This window comes from Narcine bancroftii, chromosome 2, assembly GCF_036971445.1.
Source record: "Narcine bancroftii isolate sNarBan1 chromosome 2, sNarBan1.hap1, whole genome shotgun sequence".
Classification (NCBI taxonomy): domain Eukaryota; kingdom Metazoa; phylum Chordata; class Chondrichthyes; order Torpediniformes; family Narcinidae; genus Narcine; species Narcine bancroftii.
The window spans coordinates 361,006,573-361,024,926 of NC_091470.1; the positions used below are offsets into that span (position 1 = coordinate 361,006,573).

At 44.3% G+C, this 18,354-nt stretch overlaps 1 protein-coding gene across 8 annotated transcripts in view; it reads left to right on the forward strand.

Moving 5' to 3' along the window:
* The window catches only part of LOC138755813 (tyrosine-protein phosphatase non-receptor type 2-like), a 131,762-nt gene that overhangs the window by 38,886 nt on the left and 74,522 nt on the right, over positions 1–18,354 (forward strand). For 4 of the 8 annotated variants that reach the window (XM_069922475.1, XM_069922476.1, XM_069922474.1 and 1 more), the window contains exon 2: positions 11,398–11,488. In XM_069922475.1, the coding sequence (XP_069778576.1) occupies positions 11,398–11,488 (91 nt within the window). Of the gene's footprint in view, positions 1–78; positions 231–11,397; positions 11,489–17,465; positions 17,629–18,354 lie in introns of all 8 variants that reach the window. The other 4 variants (XM_069922481.1, XM_069922478.1, XM_069922480.1 and 1 more) reach the window with 3 other exon arrangements.

Sequence of the window (18,354 nt, forward strand, 5' to 3'; positions counted from 1 at the left end):
TATTAAAGCATCTCTTAAAATTTTTAAAGCTCTCTGACAAACTTTCATCCACACAAATTTCTCCCCTTTTTTCAAAAGATTGGTTAAAGGAAGAGCAACTTCAGCAAAATTCCTGCAAACTTTCCTATAATATCCTAAAAACCTTCTCACTGCTTTGCCATTTGGACTAGGAAATTCAGAAATTTAACTTGAAGAGGTACAACTTTGCCACGATAAACTACATGACGTAAGTAAGTCACAGTAGCATGTCCAAATTTACTTTTAGCTAAATTGGCAGTTAAGTTTGAGTTGGATAATCTTACAAACGTTTTGTCAAATTCCCTCAGATGTTCTTCCCATATGTCACTTTTTGTGACCAAGTCATCAATATAAACATCTGTATGTGTCAACCCTTAGATTACTGAATTTATCTTTACACCAAGTTGACCACCCAAAGGTGTACTATGGGTGAAATTTAAAATTTAATTCTGGTAAATTCTAGGAAAGACCACCTGATGAATCACTGCTCACTCTTTATTTGCAGGAACACACGAGGTCTCCATTTCCTCATTAACAATTCACCCTTCAAGTAATATCCATAACACATTTCCTTAATCTCTTCTTCATTAACAGCTTTCTCCCTTAAGTCATCAAGATCAGAATATATCTTTTGCTGCTCAATTAACTCTTTCCTTGACAGAGATAAATCCTGACTCTCAAATTTAACCTGCTCCTTCTGGACGATTTCAGAAGTACTGGGCAGTTCTCTATCAACTGGATCTTCCTCTGCTTTCATCATTTTCTTAGTCAAAGACCTTGTTACAGCACATGCAGGATATATCTCACATTCTTCTTCAACCTCATCCTTACTAGGGTTATTTGTTAATCTCAAAACTGAACCAATGTTATCCTCTGCCAAATCATTTCCTAATAAAAATGAGACTCTTTGCATGGGAAACTTTGAAATAACTCCTACTACAACTGGTCCTTTAACTAAATCTGAATTCAACACTATTTTGTGCAGAGATATTGACTCTACCTCACCTCCAACACCTCTAATCAAAGTAATCTCACCTGTGTCTGTCTTTTAATCAAGAGTTAAAACATTCTCCAACAACATTGACTGGGCAGTCCCAGTATCTCTAAGAATTTTAACTGGAACCTGGGAATTTCCATCCCTTACTAAAACCAAGCCCTCTGACACAAAAGATTTGAATACATCCATAACATTCTTTACTAGGTATGGAACATCTCTTCTCATTAAATTCAACTGTCTGAATACACGCTTCTGGTAATACCTCCTTTTCTCGTCTCTTTTTCAATACTAAACAATTCACAATAACAGGACCAGGTTTCTTACAAAAGTGATATACAAATCCAGAAGTTCTGTCCTTTCCCACCTTACCTTCATCTTTTAATATTCTCTCCAGACAATTTCAGGCTTACTAGCCTCCTCCACATAACCTTCTGAACAAATTTACTATATACTTCTGGAACCAACTCGTAAGCTTTCAATACTGCTTCTTTAACAGTATCATAATGTGCCACTTGCTCTGTGGTCAAACTAGAGGATGCAATTTGTGATTTTTCCCTTCAATACACTGGAGAATAAGAGGCTCTTTTTCTTTTGGCCATCTTGAGCTCTCAACAACCTTTTCAAAAAGCTGAAAATATGTATCTCTTTGTCCCTCATTGAAAGGAGGAACTAGATATACCTCTCCACTAGACAAAATCCTCTCCCCAGGAATTACAGCCTCAATTCTCTTACTTCCCTCCATTTTTAAGTTGAATTTAAACTGTTTATCTCTTTCAATCTTTTCCAAGTCATATTTTCTGTCTTTCACACTCACACACACACACACACACACACACACACACACACACACACACACACACACACACACACACACACACACACACACACACACACACACACACACACACACTTAAATTTGCTTAAAAAAAGCTATTAACTAATAAATTACAAAAGCTCCAAAAGTTTAAGATTCCAAATTTTTCAATCTCAAAAGATGAGCTCCCAATTTGTTACAAGTCCAGAGGACCCCAAAACCCAGCAGCAATAGAAATTCACCAAGACAAAGGTTACTTAAACAAAAGTTGCTTTTGATTTTCTTTAAACACAAAAACAGGATCAAACCTTAACTTAACCCCCTTGTAATTCTAAGTGCACGGGTATGTAATGTGTATATGTTCAGGAAAGTCCTTTGATTCACAGTCCAATCTCACTTCTCACTCCTCCAAGTTCACCAGTATCAGTCAATTTTTATACTGTGCACAGAATTTAACATTTTTGAATTTTCACCAGGCTCTGGTACTTAAAGGCAAATGGTTACAGCTCAGAAAGGTTCTTGTTGGTTTCAAAGAGAGATTTGTTGCTCGTTGGACACCCAGACAACTAATTTCATCCGACTAGCCACTTTAGTGTCTTGCCGAAGAAACCTGTCCCATCATGGGGGGGGGGGTTTCCAAATGATAACCTCTTCTACCAGGTCACCACAGAGTTCCCTTTATTTCATGAGAAACACTCTAGCCAGCCATTTCCTCTTGTAAGGACTACAAGGGTTTTCAACAGGCTGAACTCCAAACTCTCAACCCATCTTCAAAATGGGGTTTTCAACAAGCCTGCCTCCTGGCCAAGTGCAGCCTCCTAAAAGCTACTGCAGAACTCAATTCTCTCTCTGAGATATCTTGATTGGTCTTTCCACTCTCTCTGTGCTTGTAAAAAAAAAAAAAAAAAAAACCAAGCAACCATTTCCAACCTCCAAACTCAATCTTTGAAACATCTTTATCAGCACTTGAGTCTGGACTTTGATTTGCACCTGCTTTTGAAACTCCTTCTAAATCAATTTCATTGTCTTTGCGAAGGCCCTGGTTTTAAATGAGATGTCTTTTGTGAAGTGTTACTCTGTGAAGTGACCTACACACTAAACCCCCCCACAATCTATTTCTTTTAATTATAATATGTAATATAATATACCCAATAACATAGTTTCTTCAACACTTTCTACTCCACCACCTATCTTGGTGTCATCTGCAAACTTAGCCACAAATCCATTCAATCCATAATCTAAATCATCAATATACATTGTGAAAAGAAGCACTGACCCTTGTGGTATTGCATTTTGGAAGGCCAAATCAAGGTAGGATATACACAGTAAATGGTAAGGCACTGAGGAGTGCAGTAGAATAGAGGGATCTGGAAATATAGATACATAATTCCCTGAAAGTGGTGTCACAAGAGAGCTTTTGGCATATTGACCTTCATAAATCAAAGTATTTAGTATAGGAGTTAGGATGTTATGGTAAAGTTGTATAAGACATTGGTGGAGCCAAATTTGGTATATTCTGTGCAGTTTTGGTAACTAACTACAGAAAAGATATCAATAAAATTGAAAGAGGGCAGAGATATTTATGAGGATGTTGCCCTGACTTCAGGAATGGTTAAACAGGTTAGGACTTTATTCCCTGGATTGGAGAAGAACGAGGGGAGATGCATTTAAAGTTATGAGGGGGATAGACAGAGTAAATGTAGGTAGGTTTTTTTACAGTGAGGGTAGGTGAGATACAAACCAGAGGGCATGGGCTAAGGGGAAAAGGAGAAACGTTTATCAGAAAGATTAGGGGCAGGTTCTTCACACAGTGTGGTGGGAGTGTAGAACGAGCTTCCAGCTGAAGTAGTGATTGCGGGTTCAATTTTCAGGTTTAGGACATTTTGGACAGGTTCATGGATGGGAGGGGTATTGAGGGCTATGGACTGGGTGCAGGTCAGTGGCACGAGGCAGAATGATAGTTCGGCACAGATTAGAAGGGCTGAAGGACATGTTTTTGCACTGTTATATTCTAAGGATTGAGAGAAAGCCTTTCCCAGCATTTTAAGAGGGATGAACTGATCAATGACAGCAGTAGTTAACATGCCTGTGCATTGGAAATTTGATGTGAAGCAGGAAAGTCTGCAGACAAACAACACCTCGTATTCTGTCTGGCCACCCTCCAATCAGATGGCATTAACTTTGACCTCCCAATTTCTTTCTGTTAGCCCAACCACTCCCCTAAATCTCTTCCCTTTCCCTATTCCTTCTGTTTCCTTTTCTCCAGCTCTACTTTCACAAAGCCAAACCCCTCCCCTGATGGGCGCTCGCCTGCCCTCCCATCCATGTCGAATTGTGGCCTTTTGCTTTTGCCTGTCCTCCTCCCCTTGTATATTCTTTTAAAAAATATTTAATAGTTTTTCCGGTTGAGACACAGTAATTTACAGCTTGGCAGCAATAACCATTACAAGTCGACATCGATTACTACTTATCCATGTCCTATCTATACAAATTTACAAACAGGTCCAAGTCTAATACCCCTTATCCTCTCTTTTCCCCCCCACCCCATTCCCTAAACCTCAAACACTTAATACACAGACAAGCGGGTAACCAAAGAAGACATTTAAACAAAACACCCAAAACATAGGGATAAATCATATAAGGGAGTTCTGGGTCAGATCCGGTGCAGCAGGGAGGAACCAGGTCGATTTCCCTTTGTTCCTTGACTTTTCCTGGCTGGGCTAAGGCAGTCCCTTCGTTTAGGATGAGTTGGGCCTCAAGGCAAGATTGTACTTTTCACAGCCGCGCTCCTAGTTGGTTCAGGTACGGCTGCCAGATTTTTTGAAAGGTGCCGTACCTTCCCCTTGTGTTGTAGGTAATCTTCACCAGGCAAACACAAACTTGCATCTCCTTGTTCCTTTGTGCAATGCTTGGCTGAGAGTTGGATTTCCAGGTTACCGCTATGCATTCCTGGGCACCTCCAATGCAATAATTACAAATAGAATTTGGGCAGCTTCATTGTAAGTCTTATGTCCATCATGTTACCCAGCAGGATCAGCTCAGGATCCTGTAGGAATTCTTTACCTAGGATTTTCCCTACGATTTCCCTTGCTCTGCCCAGAAGGGCCTCAACTTGGTACATGTCCTTTTTGCATGCACGAAGGTTCCTATCTTATTGCTGCATCTGAAACACTGATCCGACAGTTCTAGCTTGGACTTGTTAATCCTTTGTGGCATTAGATACAGCTGGTACAAGAAGTTGTTTTGCACCAGCCTGTATCTTGCATTGATTACCATGGTCATGCTGATCCGACACAAGTCGGACCAGCATTGCTCATCAATCGTTGTTTCCAAGTCCAACTCCCACCCACCTCTGTCTCGCTTTATGAAGACCTCGTTTGGGTCCTTCCACTTGGAGCAGGAAATATATTGCTGAAATTAATTTTCGTGTGTTTTCCCCTTCGAATCCTGAACCTAGTTTGTCCTGGAGAAAAGATCTTAACTGAAAGTAGCAGTGGAATGTTTTATTTGACAAATTATACCTCTGTCTAAGTTGCTCGATTAACATTAATTGTCCTTGCTCATAACAGTCCTCTATGCAACTGTCGCCATTCCTGCGCCAAGTGTCTAGGATCTTGTTACCTACTGTCAAAGGTATTAAACAGTTTGGAGTCGGGAGTGTTTTTTGGTGACAGACCCAATTTTATTTTTAAATATCTGTTAATATCATTCCAAATGTGAATAATTTGTCTTAAAATGGGTCTGACTGTTTTTCCAGATAATCATTTGGCAACACATTTATAAATAAAGTCCTCTGCTACCCTCTTGCCCACCAAGTGCAGTCCAATTTGTACCCAGAACAGTACCCCTCCCCTCTCAAAGAGTGAGGAAATGTACCTTGACTGGGCTATCCAATATTATTTTTTTAAAATCTGGCAACCGTAATCTGCCCAGACTGTAGTCCAGGTCAATCTTTCCATAGAGATGCTGGCTACCTTCCCATTCCATAGGAATATTCTTAATCATGAGAGCAAGGCTTGAAAAAAAAATTCCCTGGGCAATGCCGCGGGCAAGGTCTGAAAGAGATACTGAAGTCTTGGCAATACATTCATTTTTACACAGTTGACCCTGCCCACCAACATTACGGACAGGGACATCCATCTTCTTAAGTCCTCCTTGATCTTTCTCAGTAGGGGGGTATAACTTAACTTGTATAGGTTGTTTGTCATTATCAATTTTGACTTCTATATGCTTAATCCCATTTTGGGGCCACCTTGGGTAACTTTTTTTGCAATGACTATAGTCCCCTCCCATAAGTGGCATAATATCACTTTTATCCAAATTTATTTTGTACCCGGAGACCTCCATAGTCTTCCAGAGTAGAGCGTAGCTTGGGCAACCAACTGACTGGATCTGTCAAATAAACCAAAACATCATCAGAAAATAAACTGATCTTATGTTCTTCCTGGCCTACTTGAAATCCGTGGTCTCAGCCACGGCTCCATTGCCAGTACAAACAGAGCTGGAGATAGTGGGCATCCCTGTCTGCTTGCTCTTATGTGTGGGAAAGCTGAAGAAATCTGCCTGTTGGTCACAACTTTCACCTTGGAAGCATGATATAGTGCCCTATCCAATTAATAAACGATGGCCCTAGCCCAATTTTCTCCAGGACCTTAAATAAAAAGTCCTACTCTAATCTATCAAATGCCTTTTCTGTGTCCTCTGTTGCCCACACTCTTTCCTCAACTTCTGATACTCTTTCCCTGTATTTCTAGCTTTTTCCCCATACCCTCAGGCCTTTTATCCATAACAAGGGAAAGCCTACCTTCCATCAGGTTGAGTGCTTTCATAATATGCAGGGAGGGCTCTGAGTCTCCCTGTGTGGTTTGCCTCAGGATTTCCTCCTGAGCCCTAAAGCTCCTCGGGTGCTCCCTTCTCTAGATCCATTGCTGCCTGGGGGGGGGGTCTCACCACACTTCCCAACCTCCTTGCATTCTCTACTGCTGCTCTCCTCTTCAGCTGATCCAATGCTGGACCCTCTGCTGGAACACGTGCTGCCTGGAACCACCTTGCCTGCAGATCCACCCGATCTGCAGCTGGATCTGCCGCCAGGGTTCACAATCGTGCCAGGCCTGATGCTGCCTGGCTCCTCCTGACCCTCCATGCCACTCGACTTGGGGCCGGACCCACTGCGGAGACCCAGTAAGGGCCGTTTTCTTAGGGTCCGGTCTGGTAATGGCACTCCTCCGATCTCTTCATGTGCTGGCCTGCATTCGTCTCTGCGGCACTCTGCTCCCCCAGATCGTGATCCTTGCACCCGCCAGGACTGCCTCTCGGATCTTGCATGCCACCGGGCTGCTCGCTCCAACGCTCGTGCTGTGGGCGGTGGGGGGGGGGGGGGGGAATACCAGTCCTCTCTCTTCCTCTAACGTTTGATCCAGGGCTTCCTACCTCTATCCAACAGCCTGGGGCGATGCCTTTAAGGACTGGGGCCTCTTTAGTGGGCTGCTCACTTGAATTGGCCATTCTTTCAGTGGGCTTTGACGTGACCCTGCTATTTTCCTCGCCATGAGGCTCACCACATTGGTCTTCAACTTCAAAGGTGCTTCTATACCGGTTTTTGACGTTAACTTTCCTTTTTTTCCATCATTTTTATGTTCTTGGCATGTTCCCACATCCTCTAATTGTATTCATGTGATTCTGTTGTTAATTATCTTTTGTTAATTTTCATTTTATCTTGGGAACTCTGAGATTTTGCCTCCTACTCTCTCTGTATAATGTGACCTCTTCCCCCCCCCCACTCGGACTTTTCTTCCCTCCTCTCCCTGCCTTTTTATTTCAAGTTCCTGTCTGCTTTTTGTTCATACTGTTACAAGCCCAAAGGACCCCAAAACCCAGCAGCAATAGACATTCACCAAGACAAGTAGTTACTTAAACAAAAGTTATTTTTAATTATCTTTAAACATGAAAAAAGAATCAAACTTTTTCTATTAACTTAACTAACCCAACTTAACCCCCTTCTAATTCTTAGCACACGTGTATGTAATGTGGGTGTAAATTTAAGAAAAGTTCTTTGGTTCGCAGTTCAGTCTCACTTCTCATTCTTCCAAGTTCTCTGATGTCAGGTAATGCCTATACTGTGCACAGAATTTAACATGTATAAAGTTCACCATGCATTGGTGCTTGAAAGGTAAATGTTTACTGCTCAGGAAGGTTCTCGAAGGGTTTGCAGAGAAAGATGCTTTATTCCAGGATTTCCTCAACTGAGGAACAACCATTAGTCACCTCAATGTCTTGCTGATGAAACTTGCCCCATCAGGGTTCTCCAGATGATAACCTCTTTCTTTCAGGCTACTACAGAGTTCCTTTATGTTTCACTTATTCCAAGAGAAACATCAGACAGATAGCACTTCCAGCCATCTGCCACTCTGGAGTTTTCTGTTTCAGTCCTAACAAGCTTCCTGACTTGTACTGTTCAGCTGTCTCTCTCTTTCTCTCTCTCTCCCATCTGAGATACCAGAAAGCCCATGTGACCTTGCAAAACTCCTGACCTTCTCCAGCAAACAATAGGAGTCAGTCTTCTGCTCCCATCTGTTGTTTTAGGTAAACAAAACCCAGGAGTGACCTTTCTGTGCACTGTCAAAACCCTTGCAAGGAGCTTTCAACAGCCAGACTGTCTCCTGCTTGTTGCTTTTCAATTAGCACCTACTTGTGGAATGTGCACAGCATTCTCCATAGTTTCTGCAAAGTTACTGAATATGAATTCTTCAGTATTTCAAATTGCGTGCGTGCGTGCGTGCGTGCGTGCGTGCGTGCGTGCGTGCGTGCGTGCGTGCGTGCGTGCGTGCGTGCGTGCGTGCGTGCGTGCGTGCGTGCGTGCGTGCGTGCGTGCGTGCGTGCGTGCGTGCGTGCGTGCGTGCGTGCGTGCGTGCGTGCGTGCGTGCGTGCGTGCGTGCGTGCGTGCGTGCCCTACTCTAATTTTACCAAGTTGTCTCCCAAATACATCTACAAGTATTCCATCACAATACCTTGAAGCAGGGCTCAGGCCTGAAATGTTCTATATCTTTACCTCCTATGGATATGCGTGACCTGCTGAGTTCCTCCAACACTTTTGTGTTTTTATGTGAATTTGATGGAGATTTTTGAAAGATTACTCAGCGTATTGATGAGGGCAGGATGGTAGCTGGTGTATGTGTGTATGCAAAATGGCCTTGTACTATGGCCTGAAAGGTTAGAACATATTGGAGCTTAGGAGGACTAGTTTTGCTAATACCGTAGTACTCTGGACTCTGAAATTAAGCAGGACTCTGAGTGGTTCTAAAAAGATATACAAGGATGATGACAAAGTTGAATTTAATCAGATTCTGGCACAGTGGGAAAGTGTATATAAAGGTAGTGGGTTTAAATATATGGATTAGTTGTCTAAACTCATCTGTTCCTTATGTTGTTTTTTTGTGGTAATATTTAGGGGACCCTTCATTTATATACATTGTTTTCATTTTAGTTCTATGTGGCTTGTTTAGGGCACCCTTCATTTATATGCATTATTTTCATTTTAGTTTTATGTGGCTTGTTTAGGGCACCCTTCATTTATATACATTATTTTCATTTTAGTTCTATGTGGCTTGTTAAGGGCACCCTTCATTTATATACATTGTTTTCATTTTAGTTCTATGTGGCTTGTTTAGGGCACCCTTCATTTATATACATTATTTTCATTTTAGTTCTATGTGGCTTGTTTAGGGCACCCTTCATTTATATGCATTATTTTCATTTTAGTTCTTGTGGCTTGTTTAGGGCACCCTTCATTTATATACATTGTTTCATTTTAGTTCTTGTGGCTTGTTTAGGGCACCCTTCATTTATATACATTGTTTCATTTTAGTTCTTGTGGCTTGTTTAGGGCACCCTTCATTTATATACATTATTTTCATTTTAGTTCTATGTGGCTTGTTTAGGGCACCCTTCATTTATATGCATTATTTTCATTTTAGTTCTTGTGGCTTGTTTAGGGCACCCTTCATTTATATACATTGTTTCATTTTAGTTCTTGTGGCTTGTTTAGGGCACCCTTCATTTATATACATTGTTTCATTTTAGTTCTTGTGGCTTGTTTAGGGCACCCTTCATTTATATACATTGTTTTCATTTTAGTTCTATGTGGCTTGTTTAGGGCACCCTTCATTTATATGCATTATTTTCATTTTAGTTTTATGTGGCTTGTTTAGGGCACCCTTCATTTATATACATTATTTTCATTTTAGTTCTATGTGGCTTGTTAAGGGCACCCTTCATTTATATACATTGTTTTCATTTTAGTTCTATGTGGCTTGTTTAGGGCACCCTTCATTTATATACATTATTTTCATTTTAGTTCTATGTGGCTTGTTTAGGGCACCCTTCATTTATATGCATTATTTTCATTTTAGTTCTTGTGGCTTGTTTAGGGCACCCTTCATTTATATACATTGTTTCATTTTAGTTCTTGTGGCTTGTTTAGGGCACCCTTCATTTATATACATTTTGTCATTTTAGTTCTATCTGGCTTATTTAGGGCACCCTTCATTTATATACATTGTTTCATTTTAGTTCTTGTGGCTTGTTTAGGGCACCCTTCATTTATATATATATTGTTTCATTTTAGTTCTATGTGGCTTGTAAACATTTTCGGAACATGCGTTGTTTAAAAGATAAAGGATGCGTGTTTCTGTTTGACAGTTTGGATGTGGCCTGAAATTCGGGTGAGAAGTATATGATGAATGTTGTGACTGTTTTCGTGAAGGATTTCACTAATAACGGCAAAGGTGCAATTTGTTGTGTTCAGAAATGTGTTATATAATGTATTTGTTACATGCACTAACAGGTTCATATTCAGTCATAAATATGAAGGTCACCTTCATTGAAAGTTTGAATAATGCTTTGAATTTATCGTTCAGTACTTTGTAATAATATCACGAATTGATTAGTCTATCATTGCTGTTTGTGAAACTTCGTCGTGAATAAAGTTTAAAATTTTCATTTCTGTGATAATGACTTGTGTTTCAAAAGTAATTCAATGATTGTAAACTGCTTTGAGATCCCATTTTGGTGCACCAGACTAACAGGGTTTCTGGGCTTTTGGATGTTACTCCTGTTAACAACCCAACATGCATTTTTATTTTACTTTCACGTTATTCTGTCCTCGTGCATGTTTCGTCTACTCACATATTGCACAGTATAATTTTTTTGAGTTTCAAGGGAGCAGAAAATTGAACACTGAGTTCAAAGGGTGTGGGAAATACAATGTAATGGGTTTCATTTTGTTGAAACTTAAAAGTACTCTATATCTCTGCTCCAACATCAAACCGAGCCATGTTTCTGATCCTAAGACTTCTGAGCCCTGGTCATTCATCTGGTCCACATTCTAGACCCTCAGATAACACTCTGGGCTAATGGATAGCTGGCAGTAAACCACTGGGATCTCAACAATCACATGCTGAATTCTTAGAGTTTTAATGGAATTTTTATGAATTCAGAAAATCTTTAAATGATGGTGTATTTGTGCAACCTGACTTTTGTTTGCAAATGTTAATGATTCTTTTATTTGTAGGAAATTCGTAATGAATCTCAGGACTTTCCCTATAAAGTAGCCAAATATCCAGAAAACCGGATTCGAAACCGATATAGGGATGTCAGCCCTTGTAAGTGATAATGCAAACTTCTGTTACAATTATTATGGTAACATTAATGGTTAGACTAGGATGTGATTGTCTGACCTTTTTTGTGCTTTTGTCTAGATAAAGTAAAAATTATCACAATTTTTAAGTGAAGTGGGCAGTTGATTGCTGCAGCATTCAAAGATGTACCATACTTCTATTTTTAAGTATATTGATTTCAGATTTATTGTCAGACAGGCAGAATTACTATTTATTGGTAGTGCAAAAAAAAACTCTATGCAATGTACATATATAAACAACTGTGCAATGCAGCGACGTGAAAAAACAAACAATAAAGTGCAAAAGTAAGAGTCCTTAAATGAGACCCTGATTGAGTTTGTTGTTGAGGAGTCCATTGGTGGAGGGGTAGCAGTTGTTCCTAAACCTGTTGATGTGAGTCTCATGGCACCTACACCTTTTTCCTGAGGGTAGCAGTGAGAACGGTGTGGGTGGTGTGGATCCTTGATGATTCTGCTGCTGTACTCTGGCGGTAGCATTCTCCCTAGATGTTACATAAGAACATAAGAAATAGGAGCAGGAGTCGGCCATCAGGCCCGTCGAGCCTGCTCCACCATTCAATAAGATCATTCCTGATCTGATCATTGACTCAACTCTACCCACCTGCCTTTTCCCTATGTCCCTTATTTCCTTTTTTATGTAAAAATCTATTTAACTGAACCTTAAATATTTTTAATGAAGTAGCCTGAACTGCTTCCCTAGGTAGAGAATTCCACAGATTCACGACTCTCTGGGATGAGTTTTTCCTCATCTCCGTCTTAAATCCACTCCCCTGAATCTTGAGGCCGTGTCCCCTCGTTCTGGTCTCGCCTACCAGTGAAAACAAATTTCCTGCCTCTACCTTATCCATCCCTTTCATAATTTTATATATTTCTATAAGATCTCCTCTCATTCTTCTGAATTCAAATGAGTATAATCCCAGGTGATTTAGTCTCTCGTTGATTAAGCTCCCCCATCTCTGGGATCAACCTGGTGAACCTCATCTGGACTGCCTCCCAGGCCAGTATATCCTTACTCAAGTGTGGAGACCAGAACTGCACGCATTACTCCAGGGACAGCCTCACTAATACCTTGTACAGTTGCAGCATGACCACCCCGCTCTTGAATTCAATTCTTCTAGCAATGAAGGCCAACGTTCCATTTGCCGCCTTAATAACCTTTTGTACCTGCAACCCAACTTTTTGGAATTCATGCACAAGCCCTCCCAAGTCCTTCTGCATGACAGCATGTCGCATTTTTTCACCATTTAAATAATAATCTGCTTTTCTATTTTTCTTACCAAAGTGGATGACCTCCCATTTATTAACATTGTACTCCATCTGCCAGACCTTTGGCCACTCACCTAACTTTATATCCTTCTGCGATTTCACCACATCCTCTGTACAATTTTCTTTCCCACTCAATTTAGTATCATCTGCAAACTTGGCTACACTACACTCTGTCCCCTCTTCCACATCATCAGTGTAAATGGTGAACAGCTGTAGGCCCAGCACCAACCCCTGCGGCACCCCCCACATACCACTGTTTGTCAATCAGAAAAACACTCATTCTGACTCTCTGCCTTCTGTCAGTTAACCAATCCTCAATCCATGCCAATATACTTCGCCTGACTCCATTCATCTGTACTTTTTTGATGTCTCCTGTGCAGCACCTTATCAAACGCCATCTGGAAATCCAAATATACAACATCAACCTGTTCCACTCCATCTACCGCACTCATAATATCCTCAAAGAACTCCAGCAAGTTTGTCAAACAAGACCTGCCCCTTCTGAATCTGTGCTGCGCCTGCCTAATTGAACCCCTTTGTTCTAAATGTCTCGCTATTTTATCCTTAATGATAGCTTCAAGCATTTTCCCGAATATAGACGTTAAGTGAACTGGCTGACAGTTACCCGTCTTCTGCCTACTTCCCTTTTTAAAAAGTGGTGTGACATTTGCTGTTTTCCAATCTGCCAGGACCTGCCCAGAGTCCAGAGAATTTTGGTAAATGACTACAAACGCGTTGACTATAACTCCCGCCATTTCCCCCAGTACCCTGGGATGCATCCCATCAGGACCATAGGATTGGTCTGCTTTCATTCTCATTAGTTTGCTCATCACTCTTTTGTAACAATTATTTTATCAAGGCTCTCACCTCCCTTCACATCCCTGTCATCATTTTGTGGCATACTGGACATTTCTCCCACTTTGAAGACTGACAAATGTCTGTTCAATGCCATGGCCATATCCTCATTACTTAATATCAATCTCCCTTTCTCATCTTCCCAGGGACCAATGTTGACTCTAGTCACCCTCTTCCATATTCTCGATGGTGGGATAAAGTTTGCCTGTGATGTCATGGGCTGTGTCTACTACCTTTTGCAGTCCTTTGCCATTTCATTGCCTTTTTGAATTTCAAGAGCAAATTTATAATTTAATGCACTAATGTTTACTTGTCTGATTATAACTTCTGCTTCTTACTGGTGCTACACAGTAGTTGCTTCATCCAGAGTTCGGTTACTTGAGTAGTTTCCATTTTTATATGGAAATGGGAATTTAAGATGGCAAAAGTTGTTAGCTAGTCAGTGCAAGGTAGCAAGTTTTTAAAAATATTTATCAATCTATCCTCATTCATCAAATATTCATAAACTGTAATTGTAAGATTCCAGTTCCAGTTTACAGAATGTGCTGCTGAGGCCAAATCTTCCCCCATTTGGATGTAAAACCTTGGGTACTTTGTTTTGAATACTTATAAATTTTTAAAACACAATAATAATTACATTACATTCAACTCTAAATTATTTCAAAAGAAGTTATACATGTGGTATATAATCCTCCCATTCCCCTCAACCCACCCTTCCACCCTCCCACTCCTAAAGAAAGAAAAAAGAAAAGAAAGAAAGAAATTTAAAAAAACAGAGAATGCCAAGAAAATAACATTTATTCAATAAAGTCTATTGGAGGTTACCAAGAAATGAGGTCTTCAGAGAGTTAATCATACATGCAATCCAAAATTTTGTAAATATGGTCTCAATATTTTTGAAAAAACATGATATTGATCTCATAGATTATAAGTAATTTTCCCTAATGGTATACAACTACGAAGTTCTACATGCCATCTTTCCATACCTAAATCTATTTCTGACTTCCATGATATTGCTATACATTTCCTGGAAACTGCTAAAGCAATAAACTTGATAAATATTTAATTTTAATTTGTAGCCTTAATAATACTCCATAAAAATAACATTGGGTCCTGTGGGAATTTAACCTCTGTAATTCGCTCGGGCAGGTGAGTGGGGAGAGAGCGTGTTTTGGGTGGGCAAGTGGGGAGAGTGCAGCTCAGATGGGTGAGCAGGGAGAGAGTGCAGTATTCAATTCAAATACTGAGAATGCCACAATGCAATTTATCACAAAGTTGCAGTAACTCATGGCAAAAAAAAATGACAATTTATAGATAAATAATCAGTGCTATTGTTTCCTTCAGTGTGTGATGTGTGAAGAAATGTAAAACTGATTCCTTGTGGCCCCACTTGACCATGGTGGTAGCTTTTTTCAATTTGTGTCATTGTCTCACCCGAAAGAACTTTAGGAATTTTGGTTGATCATTTTTCAGTTAATTGGAAACATATTGATGTACTTAATATCCCATAATTCATGGGATATAAATACTTGTTCCTGAGCATTAAGGAAATTTTTCAGTCATTATGGTTTTGTTCAAAGGCAAATAGTGTTTGATAAATTCATTAGTGTTCTTTGAGAATAAATGGGAATCAGAAGATGGATTCCAGAAAAATGAGTTAGTTTGAATGGAAAGTAAGCACAGGATGCTGCAGTAGAGAGATAGCTGGGTGTCCCACATAAAACAAAATGAGCATGGAAGGGGTTGTGCCGGAAGGGGGTTGAGCCGGGAGGGGGGTTGAGCCGGGAGGGGGGTTGAGCCGGGAGGGGGGTTGAGCCGGGAGGGGGGGTTGAGCCGGGAGGGGGGGTTGAGCCGGGAGGGGGGGTTGAGCCGGGAGGGGGGGTTGAGCCGGGAGGGGGGGTTGAGCCGGGAGGGGGGGTTGAGCCGGGAGGGGGGGTTGAGCCGGGAGGGGGGGTTGAGCCGGGAGGGGGGGTTGAGCCGGGAGGGGGGGTTGAGCCGGGAGGGGGGGGTTGAGCCGGGAGGGGGGGGTTGAGCCGGGAGGGGGGGTTGAGCCGGGAGGGGGGGGTTGAGCCGGGAGGGGGGGTTGAGCCGGGAGGGGGGGTTGAGCCGGGAGGGGGGGTTGAGCCGGGAGGGGGGGTTGAGCCGGGAGGGGGGGTTGAGCCGGGAGGGGGGGTTGAGCCGGGAGGGGGGGTTGAGCCGGGAGGGGGGGTTGAGCCGGGAGGGGGGGTTGAGCCGGGAGGGGGGGTTGAGCCGGGAGGGGGGGTTGAGCCGGGAGGGGGGGTTGAGCCGGGAGGGGGGGTTGAGCCGGGAGGGGGGGTTGAGCCGGGAGGGGGGGTTGAGCCGGGAGGGGGGGTTGAGCCGGGAGGGGGGGTTGAGCCGGGAGGGGGGGTTGAGCCGGGAGGGGGGGTTGAGCCGGGAGGGGGGGTTGAGCCGGGAGGGGGGGTTGAGCCGGGAGGGGGGGTTGAGCCGGGAGGGGGGGTTGAGCCGGGAGGGGGGGTTGAGCCGGGAGGGGGGGTTGAGCCGGGAGGGGGGGTTGAGCCGGGAGGGGGGGTTGAGCCGGGAGGGGGGGTTGAGCCGGGAGGGGGGGTTGAGCCGGGAGGGGGGGTTGAGCCGGGAGGGGGGGTTGAGCCGGGAGGGGGGGTTGAGCCGGGAGGGGGGGTTGAGCCGGGAGGGGGGGTTGAGCCGGGAGGGGGGGTTGAGCCGGGAGGGGGGGTTGAGCCGGGAGGGGGGGTTGAGCCGGGAGGGGGGGTTGAGCCGGGAGGGGGGGTTGAGCCGGGAGGGGGGGTTGAGCCGGGAGGGGGGGTTGAGCCGGGAGGGGGGGTTGAGCCGGGAGGGGGGGTTGAGCCGGGAGGGGGGGTTGAGCCGGGAGGGGGGGTTGAGCCGGGAGGGGGGGTTGAGCCGGGAGGGGGGGTTGAGCCGGGAGGGGGGGTTGAGCCGGGAGGGGGGGTTGAGCCGGGAGGGGGGGTTGAGCCGGGAGGGGGGGTTGAGCCGGGAGGGGGGGTTGAGCCGGGAGGGGGGGTTGAGCCGGGAGGGGGGGTTGAGCCGGGAGGGGGGGTTGAGCCGGGAGGGGGGGTTGAGCCGGGAGGGGGGGTTGAGCCGGGAGGGGGGGTTGAGCCGGGAGGGGGGGTTGAGCCGGGAGGGGGGGTTGAGCCGGGAGGGGGGGTTGAGCCGGGAGGGGGGGTTGAGCCGGGAGGGGGGGTTGAGCCGGGACGGGGGGTTGAGCCGGGACGGGGGGTTGAGCCGGGACGGGGGGTTGAGCCGGGACGGGGGGTTGAGCCGGGACGGGGGGTTGAGCCGGGACGGGGGGTTGAGCCGGGACGGGGGGTTGAGCCGGGACGGGGGGTTGAGCCGGGACGGGGGGTTGAGCCGGGACGGGGGGTTGAGCCGGGACGGGGGGTTGAGCCGGGACGGGGGGTTGAGCCGGGACGGGGGGTTGAGCCGGGACGGGGGGTTGAGCCGGGACGGGGGGTTGAGCCGGGACGGGGGTTGGTGCCGGGGGGGGTTGGTGCCGGGGGGGGGGGTTGGTGCCGGGGGGAGGGGTTGGTGCCGGGGGGAGGGGTTGGTGCCGGGGGGGGGGGGTTGGTGCCGGGGGGGGGGGGGTTGGTGCCGGGGGCGGGGTTGGTGCCGGGGGCGGGGTTGGTGCCGGGGGGAGGGGTTGGTGCCGGGGGGAGGGGTTGGTGCCGGGGGGAGGGGTTGGTGCCGGGGGGAGAGGTTGTGCCGGGGGGGGGTTGCAGTCTAAACGTACAGCTCTACTGGATGTGAATGAGACATTTTTCTGTAATACTGAGGATAATTCTGGTCTCCTTATTGTGAAAATCTAGATCTATATTTTCAGTTTGATGGATCACCTATTTAAATTGAAGATGAGGAGCCCAGTGATCTATGGAAATGCAGCTCTAGAGGCTGAATGATTCACGAGTGGGTTTGATCTTTGGAATATAGGGGAAAGCAAAGGTTAACTGGAATGAAGGAACTTGCGCAAAGGTCTGATCATTCATGATTTTACTAAATAGACAGATTTAGCTTTTTAAGAGCTATGTGATCTACTTTTAAAATTGAATTGTTAATAATGTGCGTTTTACTGGCAGAGCTATCATTTATTGCTCATGTTTGATTACCTTTTCAGTCTCACACAGTCTACAGCAGGCATTCCCAATGGGGGCCATATGCCCCTGGGGACCACAGCACCTTTAAGTGTGGGGGTGGGGGGCAGGAGGGGCATGGATTGAAATCATACAATATATTATGTTTTTTATGTGGTCAGTAGGAGAGAAGTACAGAAGAAACCAACTAAACTTGACTGCTTCACAGGGAAGGGGGCCTATAAACTATGAGCAGAGTTCCATCGCCAAAAAAAAAAGTTGAGAATGGCTGGTTTACAGCACTCTAAGGAAATTTCCTAAAATGTTTTGGGTAAACCAGATTTTTTTTTTGGACAGTCTGATAGATTTGGGAAGCTTTTACTGATGGTGTCTTTTTTTTAAATATATCACAGATTTACTGAATTCCTTGCTTTCAAATGTACCAGATGGTGCTGTGGGATTTGCATTTGTGTCTCTGAATATTAGTCGATAGGCACTTTCACGTAGACCAAAAGCTCGTTTGTAAAGGTGGTTTCTTCGCCCTTACAGCTAAAGACGTACTTTCCTGAATGCACCGTGGCTAGCTCTGAGGTGCCAATTCCAACCCTTCTCATATAACATAACATAA